Source organism: Eublepharis macularius, chromosome 15 (genome assembly GCF_028583425.1).
Source record: "Eublepharis macularius isolate TG4126 chromosome 15, MPM_Emac_v1.0, whole genome shotgun sequence".
In the NCBI taxonomy this organism is placed as follows: domain Eukaryota; kingdom Metazoa; phylum Chordata; class Lepidosauria; order Squamata; family Eublepharidae; genus Eublepharis; species Eublepharis macularius.
The window spans coordinates 44511573-44536126 of record NC_072804.1 but is presented as its reverse complement, the minus strand read 5'-3'; the positions used below and the strand labels follow the sequence as shown (position 1 = coordinate 44536126).

Sequence of the window (24554 nt, the reverse complement as noted above, 5' to 3'; positions counted from 1 at the left end):
TTGTGACTCATCTCCCCTCCACCACCACCATCTGCATTTCCTCCAAGTGCTTTTTTCAGATTGCAAAGGGACACTTTTTTCTTTCTGTCCCTGAGCAAAATGCACACCCAAATGAAAATAACCTAGGTATGAATTTGGGGGGGGGGGGGTGAAAGGCCTTTCACCGCAAGGACTGCTGACAATCCTGATGAAAGGGAGGGTGGAAAGTAGTCGTTTGGAATAATAGAGCAAAAAATACTTTTTTGAGTATTGAGGATAAGTTTAAATTAATGCCCCTGATGACATTCATTCAAGCACCATGAAAAAGTCAGAAAGGCAGATTTTCACGTTTAGCGATGATGTCGAAGAATTTATGGCAAACTGCTGTGGTTTCAGAAGACTGGAAGAAGAGTAAATCCATAGTCTTCCTGAATAAATGGGAATGACAGCTCTAGAAGACTTTCAGCTGTTCAAACAAATAATTAAACAGTTAAGTGAAGCGCCTACAGGAAATTTGTATGGTTGCTAGCAGTCAGTTTGAGTCAAGATTGCTTGTCTGCGGTTCACATTTGATATTAGAGGTGTGTTTTTCTTTTGAAACCTCCAACATTCTTGCTGAATTCTTAAATACTGAGGATGGAATTGACCCAATTGTCTTTATCAGAGTGCTTGGATGAACATAATCAGGTTTATAATCATGGGGTTGGAGCCTTCCACGTGCACTATTCGTATTTCTGCTTGCATGAATAGGGGGCCCTTTCTCCTGATTCTCACCCCCCATTGCAGGCTCCCATGTTGCACCCCACACAACCTCTGTGTCTACCAACCCCTGCCCCTGACCCCAGGGCTTCCTGTCAGGAGCACCACAGGAGCTGATGGAGAGGAGAATTCCTTTTCCATGTGCACCGCAGTGCTTAGGATCCAGTCCTCGGTCTGGACACATTCACCATGCAGCTACTTTGGCTGAGCCCAAGAGATTATGTGCTCCGTTGCACTTCAAACTGCATACATGCACAAACACACACACACGCATCGCCACAGGCTGCATCACAAAATGTACTGTGAGTTCATTCCTGTTTCAAACAGGGTTTGGTGTGCCCTGTGAGGGATTGCCATACAAGACATGGAAAGTCCCTTGCATGTGCAGAGTTTGTATGAAAAAATGCCCGTGCATTCGTAATGCTTTGCTATGATATAGCAAGTTGTAGAAATGGGAGCATTTTTTCAAAGTCCCTGGCAACTAATATTATTGCCCTGTTTCATACTAATGAGAATTGTACAATATATGGATACCACCAGCATACTTTACCAAATGGTAACAGTTCCTGTGTGATAAAACATGTAAAGTACTTCCCTAAAAGCATTACATAAATGCCCTAGTTTGCCCTCGGGAGGGCTTTTCACTTGAGTAATAGGGCTGTTCCTAAAGGGATAGGGACTGTGGACTGTTCTACTGGGTACTGTCTGTTGACGTACATTTGCTTCTGCTAGGTCGTTTCCACATTGTTAAAGATGTCGTGTTCAATTACTTATGCTTTGTTTCAGCAGTGTTTTCATTCCTGCCCTTGGATTTATGCTTGTTTTCAAATGTCTGCAACCCGTACCTTGTGGTATTTGCTCATTGAGCATCGTAGTTGTTGGTCATACTGCCTTGCGTTGTGTTATCTGCTTGGGTCTCAGCAGGAAAGGCGGAATAAATAAATAAAAATAACAGATGGGCAGGCACTCCTTAAACATCCCTTCCCATGGACTTCCTGAAAGATTCTGCCGCAGCTCTTCACTGGCTCACAAGTTCATCCTATTCGGGAGTTGCTTATTAGTGCTCTGATATACAGAAGAGAAGGACGCCAGCATCCCTGTTGAAATGTAGATCTTGCCAACCTGTTGGTTGCAGTTCTTCGTCCTGTATAGATTGACTGACTGGGAAGGAAGAGCTCCATTTCAAGGGGCTGGCTACAGCTCTCCATGCCCACCGATCTCCTCATGAGAAAATGAACCCAGGACCGATCCCTGAGGCACTCCACTTGTCACTCTTCTCTAAGAGGATGAGTAGCCATTAACAAGCACTTAATCTGTCAACCAATTACAGATCCACCTAACAGTGCTGTGTGAGTACTCTCAAGTCAGAGTTGACTTACGGTGACCCCCGGATGGGGTTTCCATGGCAAGAAACTACCAGGTGGTTTGCCGTTGCAAGCCCTGGTCTTTATTGCAGGTCTCCCATCCAATTACTATCCAAGACGGACCCTGCTTAGCTTCTGAGATCGGACAAGGTCAGGCTCACTTGGGCTATCCAGGTCAGGGCCATGAGAAAATGACTTGCAGGTTATTCATGAGTACGTACATCAGCATAGAGCACTTCCCAGCCCGTGGATCTGGTTGCCGCTCTTCAGGTATCTTGAAGTGCTGTTCTGTTGACAAGTGGAGGATTGTGCAGTAGCACCATGCTGAATTCATCACGAATGGCAGCAGCTTTCCTTGGATGTATCCTTGGGAAAGAGCTTGTGTGTGTACAGATCACGTAATGCAAATATGCTTCCTCTCCCCTCGCAACCCTTTTGTTGATGCTGCTGGCATGTTTTCACACACGACCTCCGCTTCGTCTCAGCCTCATCCCAGTGGTAGAGTAAGCACCAAACTAGTCAAGAGGCCAGTAGTTGTATGAATGACTCTTGCGTGGTTGAAACTGGTAAATAGCAACTGTGTTGGAGAAAGAGGGGATTTGGATTGGCGTTTGCACATGCCGTTTAACCCTATAAGAAACTGCCTTATACTAAACCAGACCACTGGTCCATCAAGGCCTGTGTTCTCTGCTCTGACTGCAGCAACAGTCCAGGTGGAGGTCGTTCACATAACCTTTTAACTGGAGGTTGACCCTGGGACCTGCTGTGTGCACCAAACCACAGATCCTACCTCTTCGCTCCTGTCTGCTCTTTTCCGATCTTCAAATTACTCCTCTTCTTTGCCCCACCCGTTGCTGTTTATCAGTAAAATGTGCCCAGAAGATCCATTCACTGATCTCCCAGCATGTTTCTCTCTCTTTCTCATATTTTGATTTCCCCAGTTGTTAGGTTTTGTCATATACCATGTCAAAGCAGATCTGCTGGTGGCTCCACTTTAGCTATGCAATTGGTACTTCTGAACAGGTACGGCATGTGCCTGATTGTCTCGTGCCACTATTCACTTGGCAAACCCGATCCTTTTTTTAAAAGAGGTGTAATTGTCTTCCAGGCCAGCTGACTGAATGTGAGATTTCATGGCAGTCTTCATTGTGAAACTTTTCCCTGTAGGGTACAAGCACCGCTTGAGTGCAGGTGTTGGGTCTATAATAGCCCGCAGACAAAACTTTCCTCTAGTACCAGAGCTTTATACACTGTTATCGGATAGCGCCAGTTTCAATAGCTGCTCCCTCTTCACAGGAGTTGGTTAATAACAGTAATTAGCATCGGTGTTTATGCTTTAGGAAAGCCCAAAGAGCAGAGTGACATGCCGCCAAGTTTCTTCATTTATTTGGGGGTAGGGGGGAGTTGAGATGTTTTACTTTCGTCTGCTATATAATTAGAAGATTGGCTTTGAAGTAGCTGGTTTAGTTTGTGTTGCTTTTTTCTTTTTAAAATTATCATCAAGAGCAAACACTCTCCTTATTATTTCTTTTTTAGACATTGCTACAGTATGCTGGCAATCGGGGCACTTCGGAGCATGCCTTGCCTCTCTTGGAAGTGTATTGCGTCGCCATTCAGAGTTTTGCCAGTGCCCGACCTTTCTTGACGACGGATTGTGAAGAAGTTCTTCTGGTCCTTGGCAGGCTTGTGCTGTAAGTATAATTCATGTTCATTAAAAAAAAAATTAAACAAGGCTACGGGTCAGAGTTGGTTGCAGCTCTGCCTGCATCTTTCCAGGTTTCTATATGATATGTAAATCACTGCTCCCTTTATTAGCAAAAGGGAGAGACTGTGCAGGTGAAGGGAGGACAGAAAAATACAGAGAGTTGGAATGACAGACCCTGCCTTCTCCCCGAAACCAGTGTGTATCAAAGGCTACAACTGGAGTGTGTCCTATAAAGCAGTGGTCCCCAACTTTTTAACTGTGGTCACTCACAAGTTCAATTTACATGCTGTGTGGATCCAATTTCTGGGGTGGGGGGGACACAGCGCATTCACAAATCATTAAAACCACAAACGCCTGGGACCCACTTTCACAGGCTTCAGAATTGTGAAATTGTGGCTCAGGATCCACAGTTTGGGGAACACTGATCTATAGCAAAGCTTCCCCTTCCCCCTGGATCATTTCAGCAGGAAGAGGGATGTTTTTTTTCTCCCAATACAACTTTATTTTTATTTACTTTGTATACCTAATTTTTCTCCTCAATCAGAACTCAAAGTGGTGTATAACATTCTCCCTTTCTTTTCATTCTCACAAGATCGCTGTTGGGCTGGTCAGGTTGAAAGTGGATGACTGGCCCAAGGTCAGCTATCAGGCTTCCATGGTGGAGTGGGGATTTAAAAGAAGGGGGGCTGGCCTCAACTAGCATCCTTCCTCTCAGCCCCTTTGTAGGCCTTTTATGGGCATCTGGCTGCCCATTGTGTGAAATAGGGTGTTGGACTAGATAGATGGCTACTCTTATGTTCTCCGTGTACCCAGGACAGCTAACGTTCATCTTAAGCTCAGCCATGAAACTCAACTGGGTGGCCTTGGGCCGTTCTGTTAGCCTTAATCTACCTCACAGGATTCTTATGAGCAGGAGGGGGAGGAATCACAGGTGCAACCCCCCCCCAAAAATATTAGTTTCTGAGCTCCTTGGAAGAAGGACACAGAAGACAAATAGAAATAACTTGCAGAGAAATTAGCATTTTTCAGGAGCTGGAGACAGCATTTAGCATGCTACCCATTCCCTGCTCCTTTTAGTGAATCTCAAGCCTTAATATTGACTGCTGTTAGAGTCCTGAGCTCTTAACCACTACACCAAACTGGCTGTCCATTAATGTGCTTCTTCCTACTTGTAATTTTGGCAAGCATCGAAAAGCTCTGTGGCTTTCTGTTGCAGGAGCTGTTTTGAACTACTGCTTTCTGTGCCTGAAAGTGAAGAGCCGTGCGAACCACTGTCAAGATTGTTTCAGTCTATACAGGTGAGTGAATGTCATCTCGTCTTTTCTGCGGCATCTGCTGGCGTCATCCTGAACAACGTAAAAAACTTGGTGCAAAAATGTTACCCCAGTTATCGTTTGAGAGACGACGATTGTGTGAGCTTGGAAGTCATGTTGGAGGAAATTGTATTATGATGTGACCGAACTTTGTGCCTAATCGTGCTGAGAATTTCAGTTCTTTGCAGACCCTTTAACGTCCATTGGAAGCAGCTTTTAAAGCAGCTTTTCCAGACGATTAAGAGAGTACATCGTTTCCCCCACTCTGCAAATTTGGTTCCATTAATGCAATATCTTATTTTTGCATATTTGTTGAAGTCTGAGGAAGCTCATAAGCTTCTCAGTCAGTTTCTGGAAGGGCCAACTTAGTGACTGCGCTTTCAATTACTTGACTTGCTTAGCCATCCCAAATAAGGTTTAGTGGATAGCTGTGCAATAGTAGCAGCCAAAAGCCATCAAAGTTTTTGGGGGGATGCTGCTATAGATTATACATATGTTGTGCTTGTTAATTTTGCAGTACAGATGGCTAATTTATGTTACAATTACGGAATTTTTTTCACTGCCACTTCTTATAAGTATATTGCACCACTTGTGTATCTGTACATGTATATTTTTGATGGTTCTTGGCCCTTGCAAAAATGCACAACTGCTAGACACACATAATGGGATTGTGTGTGTGTAGTGGGAGTGTAGCCCTTGTTTTTGAGGAGTGCTTTAAAATGGGGCATGTCTGCTAGAAGCAGTCTGTGCACAGACTTCTGTGCACCATTAAATACTGTAGGGAAAGGATCCAATGAAGGCCTTTAAGTGCTTCTGTAGTGGAGGCTCATTACAGGGCGGGGCGGGGGGGGGGAAGAATCTCATTTCCCAGCTACAAAATGATGTAATTTCAGTACCAGGAAAACTGACTTGACTCTCTGGTTGCCTTTTCTTCCAACAGTCTTGCAGAGCACCTCTCGGTGGCATTTTCTTTTTCTGCCTGTACAGCTTAGATTCTTTTGTTCTGTTTTGAAACTTATAGCATCAATTCAGTAAAGAGAAAAGATGAGTTGATGAGGCTATGGAACGAACCCATACAGGGCTAGTAAAGTGGGGAAGAATATTATATTCTTCAAGCTAATTAGGCAGATCTCAGACTAGTCTATGCCTAGAAGGGACAGAGCCTGGGAGTACCCATGTAAGCTGCTGTGAGCTTCTCAGAGGAGAAGTTGGTGGAGATGGTTTTATTTTTTAAAAGTAGTAGGAAATACAAGTGATCGCTTCTTTCATCCGCAAATCTCCAGCATGTTTAACCTGAAATCCACCACCCCCCCCGGAACTTGAACTAGATAACCTGCCTTTGCCTTCATGATTCTGTGATCGAGACGTAATCAGTCCAATCTACCTACCTGGCCAAACCAGTGCACTTACTACAGAAAGCTGCTGGAACGGTCATTTCCCTCACCTGGAAATGGCCTTGCAGTCTGTTGCAGGGGACCCTGCAGCTGCCCTCTGGGCATGCTGTTGAAGCTTGGTTCCTGTTTCCACTTGTGCAGCACCCTTTTCCATTGCAAGGGCAGTCCTCTTCTACAGAGTGTGTTCCTCCAGCACTGGGCACTTCCAATCACATTGCCTTTCGATGAACTGAGAAGGGCATAGCACCAGAAGAAGATGCTCCACAGTATAGGCTTGCCTCCACATCAGGGAAAGAGGGGCACAACCAGGGAACAAGGATTAAGAGTTCTGGTGGCAAAATAACCAAGACTGATATTATGAACTTTCCTTGTACCAAGGAATGCCTCCCCTCTAGCTTTCTTAGGCATCTTATTCTTGCATATGGATATCTTGCAGTGGCATTTGTTCTATGGAATTCTTTCCCTGGGGAAAACTGCCACTTGAGTTCCCTTTTACATAAAAAAAATAATGTCCCCAATTTTCAGTAAAACAAGAAGCATTAAACTCTTGGCAGCAGCTGCAGAGATGAGGTGAAGGGTGCAGTTCGGTGCATACTTACCTAGAAGTGGGCCTCATTGAACACAGGGAGACTTGCTTTTGAGTAAGCATGCATAGAAGTATACTGGAAGATGTTTGCAAACATAAACGAAACTGATTCAGGATGGAGAGGTATACCTACAACCAAGAGATGGAAATAAATGAGATGCATGGCTTTTTTGTTTGTATCTTGATTTCTTTTCAATAATAAGAGATGCCATTTTTTCCAGAAAGTATTTTGCATATTCTTTTTTATATTTAAAATGCTTTATCTCAAGTATATTGTTTTAGGTGACATCTAGGTTTTGTCCCGAATCTGTCCACTCACCTGTATACCAGAATCCTTCTCCCAAGACCTATTTCACCACTTCTTTCCAGATCAAAACAATTGCACATTCAGGCTTTTAAAGGGCCGTTTAAATAACTTTGCCCTACAGAAAAAATGGAGGTTGCCAATGGAGCTGTTTCTCTCTGTTTATCCTTGCTATTTGATTAGTAGTTTTATCTTTTATCGGTGGTGATTTTGTAACTTTTGTTCTATTTCGTTGCTCAGGCTGTCTTTTCAGCTGTGTTTTTAGACGTGTATGCAGTCTTTTGACACAACAGAGCCCTAAAGGAAGGTCATTATAAAATAAACATTGTGTCGATCCAGCCCTAGACACAGTAAATATTCCAGTTGTCACATTTAGTCTTCTGCTGAAGGGGCTGTTTGGCAAAAAACTGAGGGAAAGGAAGTTTATGAAGTTATATATAGGGAAGGAGAAGAGGGCCTGTAGCTTAGAATTAGAGCAAATGCTTTGAGTTTGGCTGGCTGTGAATTTAATCTTCAGCGTCTCTGCTTCACAAGGAACTCTGGTAACTGGGCTGGAAGAGCCCTCTGTCTGAGACCTTGCAGAATTGCTGTGTCAGAGTACTGGGGTAGAGGGGCCCAGTAGTCTAGCTTGGTGTAAGACAATATCAAAGGTAGAAGAAAGGGTCATGAATACGGCAGAAGCTGTCAGGATGTCAACCTGCCAGAGTGCCTTTGAGTTGTGGTGGTTTCATGGAAGGCCTTTGAAGTATGAGTTTTGTGTTAGGAGTGTTAAATGTGCTTCTTGCAAGCATCTTGTACGGCACAACAACCCGGAACTTGTGCATTGGTCAAATATCGATCTTTCAGCATTAAGACTTTGTATTAAAACAAAAGAACGGTAATGCTTCAAACAAGGGCAGGTGCATTCAGTGCAGTTCCTATACTTCTGTTTCTATCAGTTGTGGGGTGGATGACCGACTAAAATGGCCATGACCCCCTAAGTGGAGTCTAGAAATTCTAAAGCTCCTTTTTGTTTTGGTTTCTCATAGGATTCCCATAATGCTTTACTTCAGTGTGAAGACAACAGCCTCGAAATACTGGCTGACATCGCCAAGGAAGGTGTGTGGAAAAACCCAGTTCTATTTAAGATTATATCCCAGGAGCCAGTTGAAGTAGAAGAAGGTAAGATATTGTGAATAAACCTCAAATGAGAATTGCATAGCCTTGCCACTGTTCTTGTATGGTGAGTGTCTCATACTTTTGCATTGCTGTTTGTGAACAGACCAAGATGATAGCAGCTCATAAATTAACATTCAGTTTAACATTCAGTTTATATATATCACCCTTCAGGACAACTTAATGCCCATTCAGAGTGGTTTACAAAGTATGTTATTATTATCCCCACCACAATCAACCTGCAAGGTGGGTGGGGCTGAGAGAGCTCTGAGTGGGGAATCAAACCTGGCTCTCCAGATTAGAGTCCTGCTGCTCTTAACCGCTACACCATATTGTGTAGCATTTGATACATCTCTTTTTGTGAAATCTCACATTTCATTCGCAGGCTTTTATTGATTCATTTCAGGTGGGGAACTTTGCTATGCAGTAGAGCAGCAACATTTGAATCCAGTAGCACCTTAAAGACCAACAAGATTTCCAGGGTATAATCTTCTGAGAATCTAATGAAGGGAGCTTTGCCTTCAGTAGAAAATGAATTAGTAGAACAGCTCTTGTTTGGGAGTTTTGATTTAATATTCTTGTGCGAAGCAGAATGAAGCAATGGCATCTTAAGCAATGATTCTCAGCACTGTGGGGTAGCGATACGCTTTTGTTACACCTCTACCAAGTACCTTGTTAGGACTTGTAGAGTGTCACAGATTCGACCCCTGCAGTGTTGTCCTCAAATAAACTCTGTTGTTAAAACGGAGTCATTCTGGGGTTTGTAAGCCACACCCTGTTTCTGACCGTTAGGTCAAGTATGGGTCATTCTAATTCTGTACAGAACTCTGTGAACTCAAACCATGACCAATAGCATTGTCTCTCTTGACGTAGCAACTCTTTATCGATAAAAATGAGAAGTCATAGGCCGCTTGCGTTGTCAGGGACTTCTGTCTTTTTGCTCAGCTGTATTCTCCTTCAGTGGTGGTGGTCATTGAAGAGTGGCTTCGTCTTCCTCTAGGGAAGTGAGTTCATGTTCAGCTCCTTCCATTAGAAGAAGCCTGCCCAGCTCCAATCCAGTGGCTTTCATAGAGCTTCAGCACCATAAACTCTGTGCTAGCAGTCTGCTTGGAATATTGGTTCACCTAAAAGCTTAGTCAGTCACGCTGGCCTCCTCCTTTCAGTCATTGAAGACATAAATTACTTAGTGTTGTGGGGATCCCCTGATAATGGGTCTCATCAACGGGCCCTTCATTGGCAAGTATTTTACTCTGACTTAGGGCTGTCAGCTGCTTGCCCAGCATATGCTATAAACTGACGTGCACCAGGTGGATGCAGCTCTCTTCCAGGTGTGCCAGTTGTAAAGATCCACTGTGAAGGGGTATTGAAAAGCAACCACTTGGAAACTTAATATGTCCCTTTGGTTGAACTAAAGCAACACACATACCACTAGCTTACAGCATGAAACTGAAAGAAGGCTTGAATGCGCAAGGATTTTCATGTCAGTGGTTTTGGTATGTTCAATTAACAGAGAGATTTAAAGTTGATAAAAAGATGTTTGGATTTGATCAGGATATGTCTGCTCTTAAAACTGAACTGTGTATACATGATGATCATGTTATTGCTATACTGTATCAACTTTTGTTGAGATTGGATACAGAAAAAAAGAAGTTAAAGTATGTATGATAAAATGGGCGAAGAACTTTGGATATAGTATCCAAATTGAACAATGGGAGAATATGTGGTTGAAGGGTCTTAAATTTATTCTAAGTTTGCACTTGAAAAAGAATTTTTATAAAATGATGTATAGATGGTATATGTCACCAGAGAAACTAGCTAAAATGTATAAGAATGTTTCGAATAGGTGTTGGAAATGTGAACAGTATGAAGAGACATTTTATCACTTATGTAACAAAGTAAAGAAGTTTTGGAAACATACATTTAACTGTTCAGAAGATTTTAAAGACTAATATACAAATGAAACCAGGATGATTGAATTCTTCTTTGTGAGCACTGTGTTTTCTCAGTCAGTAATCAGGGTTCCAGATAAAGTTATTTAAAAGTAGGTTAACTAAATGGGAGAAAGTAAAGTATAAGAGAATGAAAGGTACACAAATCACAGTGACATACGTAAAAGCGTTTATGAGTAACTGTCTACATTGAATATAAGAATGAATTCAAATCCTAAGTCTCTTACCAAACATATTCAGAAAAAGCACCCTCGATCAAGTATCTGAGCCATCCTGCCAAATTGTCTCATGATGTTACTCTGAGCATGCCCCAAGTAAAACTGAAGGCTAAAGGCACGTCAGAGTCAGTTTATGCTAAATTTCTCAAGAACATGAACTGTTGCTTTAAGATAGTAAGAAAGAGAGATGTCTGACTAGAATGGATAACAGCCATAATTATTTCAGGCTAACATGCGCTGAATAATGAAACAAGACTACATACAGCCTACAAACCATGCATGATTTACATCAGATTCCCCAATATAGGAGAATTGGCTTAACAGCATGCTCTGTTCTCAAAAACTGGCCGGAGGCTCAACCATTTTTAAAGGGCTTGACGTAGTGATGTCTAAAATTTGAGTAAAATCAGAAAGAGTCCAGTAGCACCTTTAAGACTAACCAACTTTATTGTAGCATAAGCTTTCGAGAATTACAGTTCTCTTACGAAGGTACAACCTGCTTAAAGTACATATTACCTGCCTGATTTGCCTTCGTGAACACTGATCTATTGCCAGAAGTGGTAATACTTCATTTTCTTCTTTTCTAGCGAATAAATTAATTAAGCGAGAAGGACAAGCCTTCATGCAGATGCGGATAAAACACCTGATGAAGACAAACTGCATTCCTGAGGCTGCTTCCTTGTCCAAGCTGTGTAAAGAGTCTCCTGATATTTCAAACATTTCACCTTTTCTCCAGGCCTACATCACATGCTTGTGCTCTATGCTTCCAAACGAAGAGTCTATCAAGGAGGTCAGTAGATGGTTGCAGTGGCTTGTTACTGTGCAAACTGCCAAAATAAAGCTGGGCTTGAAAGTAGATAAGCACAAAACCCATGAGCTGAATTCAGAAGGTGGTGGAGCAGGGACTAGTTCTCATTCTGCCATGTAACCCTGGTAGTTTTCCTATTCTTTGTATGTAGGTGCGGTAGCAAAATACCGTAATTTCCATCCTGCTGTGCCGCAAACCTCCCTGTAAGCGTTGTGTGTAAGCATTGGCTTCAGCCAACATGCAAGGCTAATCTATATGAACTGCAGGGTAACAGTTGGGTAGTTCATCTGCAGAGGGGTCAGCTACTATTGCATCTAGGATGACATAGACATGATCTTGGAATCTGGAATTCTCTGCTAAAATACAGTCCTCAGAAAAATCCTGAGAACTTTGAATAGGCCAGGGGTTTTTAAACAGATGGATTTTTTTCTTGGGTATTAGATCAACAGTTCAGGAAAGCCAGTGTCATTCCTGAGGGTTTTTTTTTAAAAAAAGATCAGAGATGGATCTGTGTTGTTGCATGTGGGATGTGTTGCACTGTCATCAAATCAGAATGGCTTATGGGGCACCATTGCTGCATGCGGGAGACCTGAATTAAAGCAGCAAGACTGAGGAGCAAGGGAGATACCATCTCTGATGAATGGCTTTGTGCATGCAAAGAGAAACATGGTCTTGAATGAAAAAAAACAACTTCTGATTTTGAATTCTTTTTGAAAGATTGCAAAGGTAGACTGCAAAGAGGTTCTGGATATGATATGCAACCTGGAGGCAGAAGGGCAGGAGAGGACGGCTTTCATTCTTTGTACAACATATCTTACTCAGCAGCTGCAGACTGCAAATGTGTACTGTTCTTGGTAAGTTCTGTGTCCAGATAATTCCCAGCATAGGTAAAGGTAAAGGTAGTCTCCCAGGCAAGCACCAAATCATTACTAACCCATGGGGGGACATCGCATCATGACATTTTCTTGGCAGACTTTTTGTGACGGGGTGGTTTGCCATTGCCTTCCCGAGGCATCTACACTTTACCTCCAAGAAACTTACTCGTTTTACCAACCTCAGAAGGATGGAAGGCTGAGTCAGCCTTGAGCTGGCTAACTGAACCCAGCTTCCGCCAGGATCGAACTCAGGTTGTGAGCAGAGCTTGGGCTGCAGTACTGCCGCTTACCACTCTGCGCCATGGGGCTCTTCAGTTCCCAGCATACACAACTTGTATTCAGCCATTCAACCCAAATGCCCTCCCATGGTACTCTTAGTAACACAGAAGGCTTAGCATGACTGTCTGTTCAGATGCTACCTGAGTAGAAAAAACAAGCAGCTGAACATAAATCCAATAAATCCTGCTGATGTGGGGAGGGTGGAATATAAATCTAATATTAAATTAAAAGTGTTGGCAGTTCTGTTTTTACTGAAGTGCTGAAACACCACTAAACGTCAAAACAAAGAAATATTTATTTATTTATTTATTTATTTATTCAATTTATATACCGCCCATCCCCAGGGGCTCTGGGCGGTGAACAGTTAAAATTGATAAAAACAAAAACTAAAATCAATATACAAATAATAAAACAAATTAACAAGGTGCAGTGGTGGGGAGAACCTTCCCCACACCAAAGGTGGGAGGCCGACATGGCACCGCCCCCTTCAGTCACCAAACGCCTGGCGGAACAGCTCTGTCTTACAGGCTCGGCGGAACGATAATATGTCCCGCTGGGCCCGGGTTTCCATTGACAGAGCGTTCCACCAGGCTGGGGCCAGGACTGAAAAGGCCCTGGCCCTGGTTGAAGCGAGGCGGGCTTCCTTAGGGCCGGGGACCACAAGTAAATATTTATTCGCCGATCGGAGCGATCTCCGGGGAACGTACAGGGAGAGGCGGTCCCGAAGATATGCCGGTCCCAACCCACTCAGGGCTTTAAAGGTAAGAACCAACACTTTGAACCTGATTCGGAATTCAACTGGAAGCCAGTGCAGCTGGCGCAGGACAGGTGTGATGTGTGACTGGTAAGGTATACCAGTCAGGACCCGTGCCGCCGCATTCTGGACCAGTTGTAGTTTCCGGATCAGGCCCAGGGGTAGCCCAGCGTAGAGTGAGTTACAGTAATCTAGCCTGGAGGTGACCGTTGCATGGATCACTGTAGCCAGGTCCTGGGGCGTCAGGTAGGGGGCAAGTTGCCTGATCTGACGAAGATGGAAAAATGCAGACTTGGCAACCGCCGTGACCTGGGCCTCCATTGATAGGGAGGCATCCAGGAACACACCCAGACTCTTTACCACTGGCAAAGTTGCCAGTGGTGTCCCATCCAGGGCAGGGAGCTGGATCCCAACATCTGGCAGCCCCCGTCCCAGCTGCAGGACTCCGTCTTCACTGGGTTCAATTTCAGCCTGCTCTGTTTCAACCATGCCGTCACAGCCTCCAAAGCTCTGGCCAGAAATATAAGAAATATAAGGCAAATATATTCAGACTTTTAGATCCTGCTCCAGTTAAAATAGCTGTCATCAGAAAAGAAGATTAGCTTGCATGTGAAATAATGAGCTACTGCCTAACTGAACTCATGTATTGATCACAGCTCATACCTTGTGAATGTATCAGAATCAGTATATTTGCCTTTTGCACCCAAATTTCCATCGCTTCCTGTTTCTGTGGCGCTGCTCTTGTAGTTTCAGTGTCCTGAAGCCAAATCCATACTCCGCTGAATGAGTAAAGTAAAATTACAGTGCAGTCCTAAGCAGTGTTGCTCCAGTTTAAGCCCATTGATTTTCATGGGCTTAGACTATACAGGGCTGTATCTAAAGATGCTTTTCCAGCTGTTCTCACCCAAGCGAGAGTTTTGTGTCAGAAACGAAATCAAATCCAAGGAAGTTATTATGTTTGTGCAACCTCTTTTGCAAGAAAAAGCACGAGAAGTGCTTTAGAATGTAAGATCTCTTTCACTAACATTTGTGTAACAAAATTTTCAGTTGCTATCCTGAAAGATGCTCTCAGTTTTTTGCATCTAATCCTTAGATCTTTAGCTGTATATCTCTCTAGAATATGTATTCCTAACAAATCTGTTAAACCATTGAAGCTCTGAACAAACTTTTTGAGCAGCATGTTAATTCTCTGAAGTGTGCTTGATGATGATCTCGCAGGTTACAAGTTTCAGTAGATGTAAAAATCAGGTGTGGATGAATAGATCGGTGTAGCAAATAGTGTTGTTAGGATATGGAAATCTGGATAGATGGGAAGGGAGTTGTTGGGTTTGCCTCTTATTAGACCAAGTACAAAAATCTTCTCGATTCTTCTTGTTGCTGATAACATTTTGTGTTTCACATTTCTGTTTGAAGTTATATGTTAGCAAAATCTGTTTAAATGTTTTGATAGCTCAGTATTTCTGGCTAAATCACTGTTGCTGTTTGCTAGGGTCTTTTTGCTTTTTCATTGTTTGCTGATTTTTGTTCTTGTTTGTCCTGGACTCTGTAGGGAGCTGACGTTATTTTGGAGCAAATTGCAAAGGAGAATCGACCCATCTTTAGACTCCTTTCTGGAGCGCTGTCGACAATTTGGCATCATTGCTAGAACGCTGCAGCATTTGTTCTTCCTAATAAGAGTCATACAAGCCGAAGTACGTATCTCTGTAATCTCCTGATTTGTTGTAACACTTGTTCTTCAGTCCTTGGAACAGTGGGGATAAAAAGGTGTGTCTTTGGACTTAACCACAAATTGCAGAGGGAGTAATCTTGCTCGGTGGTGGGCAACCAAACAAATAGACTAATGAAAAGACTAAATGGGGTGGGAGGCAATCCCTGACTGTTCTCCCAGACTCCTCAGAGAATAGGCGGGATATAAATGGGTGGATGGAAGGATTGAGGGGTTAGAAGTCTCTCGGTCTGTGTCCAGAGTGTCCCTTACTCCGTGTATTTGCATGCCCTCTTTCCCTTTCCCAGGTATATTTATGCCAGTTTAAATACACAAACTATATTTGTGGAAGGGCAGAAACATGTTCCCATTTATTTTAACTGCCAAGTCATATTTTTGACCACTTGCTTACAAGTGTACTTAAAGCATTGGGTTACTTTCACACATGTTACGTAATCCACTTTCAATGCATTTCAGTGATCATTTGCAACTTGAAAACAATATGTAAAGTGCAGTACTTTTTGTCTTTTTATAAATACACTTATATTTAAATTGGAATGAATGTTCTTGGGGAAAGAGGGTGAGGACATGATTTAAGGAAAAAAAATTGTCAGAAGGTTTGGTGCTAAGTTTTGTTTTACGTTCTGTTTATGTTAGAGCATCTTTAGCCTGCCTTTCCTTCAGGCACCTTGCGGTGATAATATACAAGCGGCAACTCTCCATTCCACATCAAGTCACCCGCTTATCTCATGCTGTCCCCAAACCCCCAAGTCCTTGGGTGGTCAGACCAGGGGCGACACAAAACTTCTGCTTCACAAATGGAGTTCTGTTTGTTTCTGTAGACCTCATCAAATTGAGATAAGACAGAATACGAATTGCTCTAAGTCACCTTTGGAAAATCTGCAGAAAGAATTGCTTCTTTCTCTTGGGCAAAATGTCAGGCTTAATTTCATTCTCCCCATCTTTTTTTTCTTCTTTCAGAAGACTTCTTAAAAATATATAAAACTAATGTGTGTGTTTTCTCCCACTTCCAATAGGCAGAAGAATCAGGCCTTGCTGTGTCTATCTTGTTATGCGTGAGAGCCCTTCAACTCCGGCAAAATGAAAATGATGATATGAAGACTTCTGTGTGTAAAACAATCTCTTGCCTTTTGCCAGAAGACCTTGAAGTCAGAAGAGCATGCCAGCTCACCGAATTCTTACTTGAGCCAAGCGAAGATAGATATAATCTTCTGGAAGAGCTCCACCTGCAGCCAGATCAAAAATTTGACGAAGAGAACGCTCCCGTTCCAAACTCACTCCGCTGCGAGCTCCTGTTGGCTTTAAAAGCTTATTGGCCATTTGACCCAGAATTCTGGGACTGGAAGACTTTGAAGAGGCATTGTCTGAAATTGTTAGGAAAAGAAGTTTCTGACTCCGAGGAGGATATCAGTGGCAACGAAATAGGGTTCTACAATGAAAATGAATTGCTGGACAGTCTCCTAAGTGACTGTGAAGAGGCCAGGGAAGATAATCCCTTTGAAGGACACGATTTAACGAATAGGCCTAAAGAGAGAATAAGAGTAAAAAAACCTATTGGCTCTTCGGAAAGGTACCAGAGATGGCTTCAGTACAAATTCTTCTGTGTCATTTGCAAAAGGGAGTGTATAGAGGCGAGAATTCTGCACCATTCAAAGATGCACATGGAAGATGGTGTCTACACATGCCCGGTGTGTTTAAAGAAGTTCAGGAGAAAGGACATTTTTGTAAAGCATGTTGGGGAGCATGTGAAAATGCCTCCGAGTAGAAAGTACCGCGCTAAAAAGAAGATACTGTTGAAGAAAGAGCGGCTGACTAAGAGCAGCCTGACTAGGATGGCTTCTGCTGCCCTGAGCACAAACCGGACGATGAAGATCAAACCGTGCGAAAAACCCCGAAGTGATGTGCATGATTACATCACGTTTAGCAAGTTAGAAAGTTGCCACCTGCAAGACAGAGACCTGTACCCTTGCCCGGGCACGGACTGCACCAGAGTATTTAAGCAGTTCAAGTACTTAAGTGTTCACTTGAAAGCCGAGCACCAGAACAACGACGAGAATGCGATGCATTACTTGGATATGAAAAACAAGAGAGAGAAGTGTTCGTTCTGCAGGCGGCATTTCATGTCGGCATTCCACCTGCAGGAGCATGAGCAGGTGCACACCGGCCCCGAGCCATTCATGTGCGTGTCGGTGGGCTGCTACGCCAGGTTCAGCTCCGTCAATGAACTGCTGCACCACAAACAGCAGCACGATGACCTGCGCTACAAATGTGAGCTGAATGGCTGCAACATCGTGTTCAGCGACTTGGGGCAGCTTTACCATCACGAGGCCCAGCATTTTCGGGACGCATCGTACACATGCAATTTCCACGGCTGTAAAAAGTTCTATTACTCAAAAACTGAGTTTACAAATCACCTTTCCATGCATATTTCAAATGGTGAAATGAAGGAGGTGCCGGTTAAGCGCGAGGAGCATGTTTCAGGCAACCGTCTCGCCTGTCTTTCGAACTCGGTGGGGCTTGAGCAAGCAAATCATTCCTGCGTACCTGAGAATATCAGTTTGCCATCGGTGTCTACAAATTCGGATGGAGTTTTACAAGTCAAACAAGAACCCCTCACTGATGAAGAGGTAGATGGGAAAAGCAACGGCAGCTTTGGCAGCAATGTGGCATCTCGTGCCAAAGAGAAGGCCTTGTCTTTATTGACTGAAACAGCGGATCCAGGCCAGACTGTTCCTGGCATTCTGTTACCCCATGAGAAAGTCTTCCTTCCACCAAACTTAAAAGAGCGTTATTCAAATGTGGCAGTTTACTTTGATGGGAAAAGGTTTACCTGTGGTTTTGAAGGCTGTGATTCAACATACAAAAATTCCAGGGGTATGCAGAAGCATCTTCGAAGGGCTCATCCATACCATTTCAAACCCAGAAGGAAGCTGGGCCTGAAAGCTAAAGATCTTGGCCAGCTCGATGAAAGTCAACACAACAGCACTGCCGGGGAGCTGAGTTCAGAGCTCAGGCATCTTTTGGACACCCAAGCAGACTCTCCCGGCAGTATAAATGGCAATACAAGTTCTAAAATCAAAAGCTGTTTCAAGCAAGAACTGTGTCCCTCTTCCCCTGAAATTTCCCTATGTGAACATTCTAAAGTGTCTAATGCAGAAGACTCGATGTTGGAGCTCCTCCTGGGCTTGAAACATTTAAGTTTAAAAAATTCTAGCAGTCGCATTGGGAACTCTTCCAGGTTGTTACAGTCCTATTCCTCCAAGTGCCCCAACTCTGAAGACGATTCTACCTCAGACCATTTTCCCGAAGAACACCAAGGCAACTTACCAAACCAATACCTTACTCAGTTGGCAGCAAAGCCATTTTTCTGCGAACGCCAAGGTTGCTCATGTGAGTTTGTGACCCGGGAAGCTCTCTTAACACACTATGTTAGAAAGCACAATTATTCCAAGGAGATGGTGCTTAAGTTGAACATGTTCCGATACCGGTATTCACCCTTCAAGTGTCATATTTGCCAAAGATCGTTCACGAGAAAAACTCACCTTAGAGTCCATTATAGAAACCAACACAAACTTGGCAAGATGAGAGCAAAGAAATTGTTTAATGAAAGTTTTGAGGACTTAGAGGGGTGCACTGAGGATATACTGAACAGCACAGCAGGTTCCATGTCGTCCTTTTATACCAACACAGAGGAAGAATTGGATGACCAAGCTAAGCTCACGGGTGAACAGCAGTGTCGTCCAAAAAAGGAAGAGCTTAGTTCTGAAACGGATTTGGAGTCAAGTGAAGAAACGGAAGGCTGCATGCCTGGGAAGCCGACAAAACTGTCTGTGCTCGAAAGCCACAGGAAAGGGCTAGAAACGAAAGAAGGGAGGGGAAGCAAAAGAACAGTTGCCAAAGGAAACCTGTGTTACATTTTGCATAAATACCATAAGCCGTTCCATTGTATTCATAAAAATTGCAATTCTGCATTTACTAACCAGAAGGGCTTGATTCGTCATTATAGAACTGTACATCAGTACAACAAAGAGCAGCTCTGCCTAGAAAAGGACAAAGCACGAACAAAGCGAGAGCTTGCCAAATGTAAAAAAATATTTGTTTGCAAATACAAGGATTGTAACAAACGCTTTCTATGCTCTAAATCACTCGCTAAGCATGCCAGTGACTTTCACAGCCTCGAGTCTGGGGAGGATTCCAAAATGCTTTCTGAGTCTGAGTCTGTGAGATTTCCTTGTCACCATCCACGATGCCCTGCTGCGTTTTATTCCTTCCACAAATTAAAGCGTCACCTGATGCAAGAGCATGCCCAGGAAGAAGAGCTTAACAAAGACATCGAAATCCATTGTGATCTCAATGGCTGCAACAGAGTTTTCACGACATACAGCCGATACTCGCAACATGTGTATTTTCGGCACGGCAACTATGAAGGGGTCTCCAGCAACGCCAAAGAGAGAAGGAACCACCTTAAAGATGAAGAGGAGCAAAGCTACTTGAGTGACCAGTGCTTCAAGCACAAACGAAAGAGACAGACCAATGACAGCATGGAAAAAAATAAAAATAAAGGAAAGCAATTATATAATTTTAGAACCAGAGCAGAAGCCCTACGGATGTGCAGAGACAATTGCAATCAAACCCAGTATCCTTGCATGTTTCAGGGGTGTCCCTCGGTGGTAAAACTGGAAAGCAGTATTGTGAGACACTATAAGCGTACCCACCAGGTGACTAGTGTTTATATAGAACAGCAGTATGAGAAACTTGTGTTTTGTGTTGAATGTGGTACTGTGATCGATGATGCCTGTTTGGAAGAAAGTGAAGATTCGGATAATGAAACCAACGGAGACTTTCAGGAGGAGCCTGCAGCGCACACTGCGTGTCAGCATGACCCTGAAGTGTGCCTTGTTCCAAATGCGGATTATGATCAAGACAGAAAAGGTAGTAAAAATGGCATATGCTCTGAGGACAACAAGGCCTGTGAGTCGGGTGTCTTGTCATACACAGGCACTTTAAAACATATCCCCAATTCAAAAGCTAGGTGTGCGGAAGAGTGTAGTAGTAGAACAGCGTCACCATCCCATCAGCCAGAAGATTTGCCTGAAAGTGACAAGCAGGGAAATGGCTCTTGCTGTGCTAGTTCAGGCATATCGCTGCCAAGGGAGAAGGATGCCAGAGACTGGCCGCACGTGTCATCACGACAGGGCATTAAGAGGCCTCTCCTCCCCGCTGCGAAAGACAAGAGACAAAAGCAGTCTGCGCCCAAGCCCTTCGATATCAAGTCCTTCAAACCAATGGGATTTGAGTCATCGTTTCTGAAATTCATTCAGGAGAGTGTGGACCGGAAAGATGACGATGACGAGGAGGAGGAGGAGGAAGAAGATCTTGAGGAAGAATGGGAGCCTGCTGAACAATACGAACTAGATCGTGTGCTAGGAAAAGATAAAGACTCCAAAAGGGCCACAGCACACGAACGGGTCGCCTGTGAAAACATCCCACCGGCAACCATGTCAAAGAGGAATGGTGGTTCCAAAGCTCCCGGGCAGCTGAGGGAAATACAGCCTCTGTTATCGTCCCACTCTCCCACTCTCCCCTCTCTGGAAAACTTGAGGGCCATATTGGACAAGGCACTAACAGACTGCGGGGACCTGGCCTTAAAACAACTTCATTATTTACGACCAGTAGTTGTCCTCGAAAGATCTAAATTTTCCACGCCCCTCATAGACTTTTTTCCAACAAAAAAAACAGACCAACTTTGTGTGGGAAGTTCATGAATTGTTGTGTTCTATTGAAAGGGGGGAGAAGGTCTTGCCTCCACTACTGTTAAACAGGAGGGAATATCATTAACCGGTTCAGTGCACATGTTGTCGAGGTTAGATTAGGCTGTTCAGTTCCACGAATGTATGACATCTGGCTGCAGTATTGGCTGAGTTAATATAGTTCCCCTGTTTTGAAATAAGAAGAAAAAACCCTGATATTTTGGTGCTAATTAACAGAATATTGAGGGGGGCCTTCCTCTTGCAAAGTAAATGTGCATGATTGTATATGGAACAAGTACTTAGGGTACCAGGGTTGATTGGGAGGGGGGGTGGGAGATGGAGCTCTTACTTGACTTGAATGTGCACCTCGGGGTGCTCCGTGTAACATATTGTACACTACAGCATCGTCTATTTTTTGAGTTCTGAGTTTCAATAAAAGGAATTTTTTCACCCTTTTTTTTTGGTTGACTGTACAGCCATAGGTCATGACATATTTGGGTTGAGTTTGGGGTTTGTTTGGGTTTTTTTGTGTGTGTAGTGAATCCAGTACCTTTACATGAATGTGAACAGTATGTTTTATGTCTAAGGCTGGCTGGGAAAGCAGTAGGTAGCCTGTCGATAAGAAATGGGTGGGTGGGTGGGGACGTTAGTGAGCTTAAATGTTTAAAACGTCATCAGGTGTGCCAAGAAGGAATGAGGAACAGCCTTGATACAAACCTGAAAATTCTAGATTCTAAACTAGCCCTGCAAATCTTTTAATTTGGCAACCCCTGTAGGTGATCTAAGCCACACTGTGCACTGTGAAGAAAGATTTCTGTTGTTTCCTGCCGTGCTATGAGTTGCTAGCAGTCTAATTTGCAAGGTGGGGAGGGGGAAGTAAAAATAGACTTCCAGTAAATGTTTCACCACTAATCCGTTAGGCCTGCTCCAGAGAGAATGTTCTTGCCACTGTATCACAAGTCCACTATTTTCGCTTGTATTTAATGCTGCAGCTCTGTACTGTAGAAGAAGACCCAAAGGATCTGAGGTTGTGCCAGCTAGCAGTATTTTTTTGAACTTAGTGATAGGTTATTTACCAACATCTGGTAGTTTCCTGCAAAACGGAAGTGTAAGCTTAGTAATTCTTCCCCTCCCACCCCATCTTACTTGTTTTCCATCAGTTGGCTTAAGGCTTCCCCCCCCTGAACATTCACATTTCTGGTTGAATGGTTCAACTTTTTGGGGTAACAAATACCCGTAAGGGGCAGAGCTGCTGAACGTGGGTTTGTTGTAGCTGCAGCGCAATCCTGTGCGTGTTTAATCTAAAATCAGATCCTCTGCATTCAAGGAGTCTTACTCCAAGTACTTATTGCATGGGATTGCAGCTTTGGAATCCTCAAGTGTAAGAAGTTGGAAACTTGTCCATCCTCGTTGGGGGCAAAAAGAATCTTAATTTGGCTTTAGCTGCCTTTTAAAAATCCTTCTTGTCATTCCTTCTATTCCTATCTTCAGTAACTTGCCAAAAAAATTAATCACACACATGTTCTTGTCAGTTTCTCATTGGGGGGGCTCCACTGCTTAAAATGATACCCATTTACTTGTAATAAATTTTTATACTACTGTTTAGGTATGTTGGCATTCTTTTGGTTCTTTTACCTTGCGCATCTTTCATAAAGGTATTACTTCTAGGTCACTTTGAATGCTGCCGCGTAGCGTTTTGGGGAGCAAGAGCATGCTGAGTTTTTTAAAAAAGCCATTGAAAACTCCACTGCAGTTCACCCAAGTATGAGAAAGTGAGTCAAGATGGATATAACATGCATATGGAAAGCAAGAGGTCTTTGCACCTGTAATGTGCCTTCTGAAATCTAGGTTTGTGCCAAAGATGCTAAATTAGACCACTTTAAAATATATGAATATTCTAAAGCATACAGCTGGGGGTGGGGGTGGGGGTCATAGGTAAAGGTAGTCCCCTGTGCAAGCACCGAGTCATTACTGACCCATGGGGGGACGTTACATCATGACGTTTCCTTGGCAGACTGTTACGGGGTGGTTTGCCATTGCTTTCCCCAGTCATCTACACTTTACCCCAAGGAAATTGTGCTACAAGGCTCTTCCTCGTGTTTACCCGCATTTAAATTTGGAACCTCCTCTCTGGCTGAGGACAAATGTTGACCTGCAACTAATTACGGCCTGCTTTTCATTATATGTTGTGTGCGCGCACTCATTCTACAAAATGACTGTGTTGCTCATCAGAGAATAGGTGTTGCTTTGCCCTCCGTGGGACTAGGAAAGAATAAACCCCCTTCTGTGTAAGATAAAAGTGGCAACTTATAATATGTGTATGCCCTTCATAGCTAGCACTGTGCATATGTCCCTGTGTCAAAATGGTGAGAGAGAATTCATGCTCGCCTTGAAGAGAAAATTAACGTGAGATTGGATATGTTGGCTGAAAAACAGAAGGCTGACACTTTTAATAAAAGGTGCTGGAAACAAGAAGCCCCTTTGAAGCTGGCCAGAACTGACTGACTTATACATATGTGTGGGTGGGTGCTTTATATAGAACATCACAGACTCCAACCTATCTGTGGGCTGATCACTTCTGTAGGGAGATGCATCGTCCTGCAAAACGGGCACAATTTAAAGAGAGCTTTCCCAGCATGCATTCCTCCAAAGTGCCCCTAATTAACGGCCCAAAATGCATGAAACCAGTGCTAACTTGTGTGAAAATGGAATCTCACGTGGATGCAAAAATGAAGTCTGGCACTTTTTTAATGTTCTGCCTATGGTTCAAGGAAGAGTGAACCCCCTTAGGTTCATTAGTTTTCACTATACCAGGTGCTCCTTGGGTGCCATGGAGCCCACTGCCAAGTGAATGGCAGGGTGAGCGAAGATGGATGAATGAGAAACTAATGAACACTTTTTGTTTTCTCATTGCTTTACGCTGACAGTGAAGTGGAAGCATTTTGCATTGGCTGGACAGTGTGGTGTAGTGGCTAGAGTGTGATGGACTAAGATCTGGGCAAGCCAGGTTCAGTTCCATGCTCTGCCATGGAAGCTTGCTGGGTGACCTTGGGCCAGACGCAGACACACAGCCTAACCTACATTATAGGGCTATTGTGAGGAAAAAATAGAATTATGTAAGCTCCTTTGGGTCCCCATTGGGGAGAAAGATGGGGTATAAATAGTGGCTGATTCCGCACACGTTGGATAATGCACTTTCAATGCACTTTATCAATCGTTTGAGGTGGATTTTTTGTTCCGCACATGAAAAAATCCGTTCCAAATGAACTATAAAGAGGATTGGAAGTGCATTATCCAACGTGTGCGGAATCACTCGAAGTAAAATTAATAAAAAATATGGTGTTTACAGGGAGCTATAAAATGGAAGAGTAGTGCATTTGACAGAATGCTTTCTAGTATGTAGCGAAGAAACATTAAATGTATAGCCTGCCCTTATTGTGCTTCAAGGTGCATTATAAAATATGAAAAGCAATTCAGTCAGAGAGCAAAGCCCCCCAATAAGCAATGCAGTAGGAATAGCATTACAGAACTGGAAGCCAGTGCAAACGACGAAAGAAACTAAGGCATGTTTTTTCATTTAAATTTTTTTACTTCATTTACAAGGGTAGAGTATGTTAAGGAAAAAAGAAAATGAGC

General features: G+C 43.4%; 1 protein-coding gene across 1 annotated transcript in view; it reads left to right on the top strand.

Moving 5' to 3' along the window:
- The window catches only part of RLF (RLF zinc finger), a 30698-nt gene extending 9124 nt beyond the window's left edge, over nt 1-21574 (top strand). Inside the window, exons 2-8 of the mRNA XM_054999615.1 lie at nt 3639-3793; nt 5024-5105; nt 8433-8565; nt 11314-11516; nt 12252-12388; nt 14992-15133; nt 16185-21574. Of these exons, the coding sequence (XP_054855590.1) occupies nt 3639-3793; nt 5024-5105; nt 8433-8565; nt 11314-11516; nt 12252-12388; nt 14992-15133; nt 16185-20933 (5601 nt within the window). The 3' untranslated portion in view covers nt 20934-21574. The remainder of the gene's footprint in view (nt 1-3638; nt 3794-5023; nt 5106-8432; nt 8566-11313; nt 11517-12251; nt 12389-14991; nt 15134-16184) is intronic.
- The last annotated feature ends 2980 nt before the right edge of the window (nt 21575-24554 follow it).